We start from the raw sequence: 1,206 nt of genomic DNA, 5'->3' as shown, positions 1-1,206 counted from the left end.
GCGACTCGCAGCGTCAGTCATCATGTGTCTCCAAATGAATGGCTACATTGGCTAAGGAATGATGAATGGGTTGGTTCAGGGGGATTTGACCACCGGAATGAAAAGGACTCTACCGGAATGTATATCAACTTCCAGGCCTCCTCATGGATGCTTATTATACATCCCAGTATGCAGTGTAATTTTTACATCCCGGTATTTATCTCTGGCACAGTGGGTAGTCTAATCACTGTGTGTGCGGCGCGAGATTTTTCAGTCTATTAGTGTCAACAAAGTTGTAAGCCTATACAGCTTTTTAAATTTCCACTGACAATATTCAAAACAAACTCATGGTTACGTGAAGCCACAAGAACCAAAAGAAATAATAATTTAAGATGAAATTTTAATAAGTAACTTTATTATTAGCCAGCTAGACGGCATTGTCCTTTCATGAATTTAATGTGCAATACTCTTCGGAAAATGAGAGTGATCCATCCATAGTATTATACAAAATCCATTTATTAGCTTGTTGCATTTCTCCCAAAATAAAAGATGACATATTTTTATCATTACGGAAATAGCCGAAGCAGATAGTTTAGATGGACATCATCACAAAATTTGCTTTATAATCTGGAATAACGTAACGGCTTGTTGAAAATGAAGTGTTATGGAAGGATAATTATGAATATCAAATCTTCCAGGTAGACGGAGACAAACATCAAGACTTTCTTGGGCACCAATATATTCAACCCCAAGATCTTTAAAATGAGCCTTCACGAAATCAGCAACTCTATCAAGATGATCTTTATATATCATGGATATTGTAGTACCAGTATCTATGATAGCACCGCCTTCTCGGGATTTAAGCTCAAAAGTACCACCGGGAAAGTTTATTCTTTTTCTACCTACACTAATATCTTCTAGTTTTAAGTAACACTGACGCGACAGAAACTGAGGCACAACAATGAGAGTTGTGCGCACTTGTTGAGATGCGCCTCCAATTGTTGCATCTGCACCGAACCTTAAATATGTATTTGATCCCTCAATATCATACTTAAACACCTCGAAACAGTAGGAAAATTTTCCTTCTCCAACAACACCTAATTGATTTAGAAAAGACCATGGTCCTGGTTCTAAACCGAGTATTCCTGCAATAAGATCAGACTTGCCACGTAAACGATTTTTACCGATAAATTTTTTAAAATTCTCCTGGCGAAATCCACAACCCAT

The 1,206-nt window shown here is 37.5% G+C and overlaps 1 protein-coding gene across 1 annotated transcript; it reads right to left on the bottom strand.

Annotated features, from left to right (window-relative positions):
* Positions 1–585: 585 nt before the first annotated feature.
* LOC113280059 (aspartic proteinase CDR1-like) lies at positions 586–1,206 on the bottom strand. The gene has a single exon (XM_026528702.1). It carries the CDS (start codon positions 1,204–1,206, stop codon positions 586–588), a length of 621 nt encoding a protein of 206 aa, XP_026384487.1.

Source organism: Papaver somniferum, chromosome 5 (assembly GCF_003573695.1).
Source record: "Papaver somniferum cultivar HN1 chromosome 5, ASM357369v1, whole genome shotgun sequence".
NCBI classification, from domain to species: Eukaryota; Viridiplantae; Streptophyta; class Magnoliopsida; order Ranunculales; family Papaveraceae; genus Papaver; species Papaver somniferum.
Note: the sequence above shows the minus strand (reverse complement) of the source record. Positions and strands in the feature narration are given on the sequence as shown.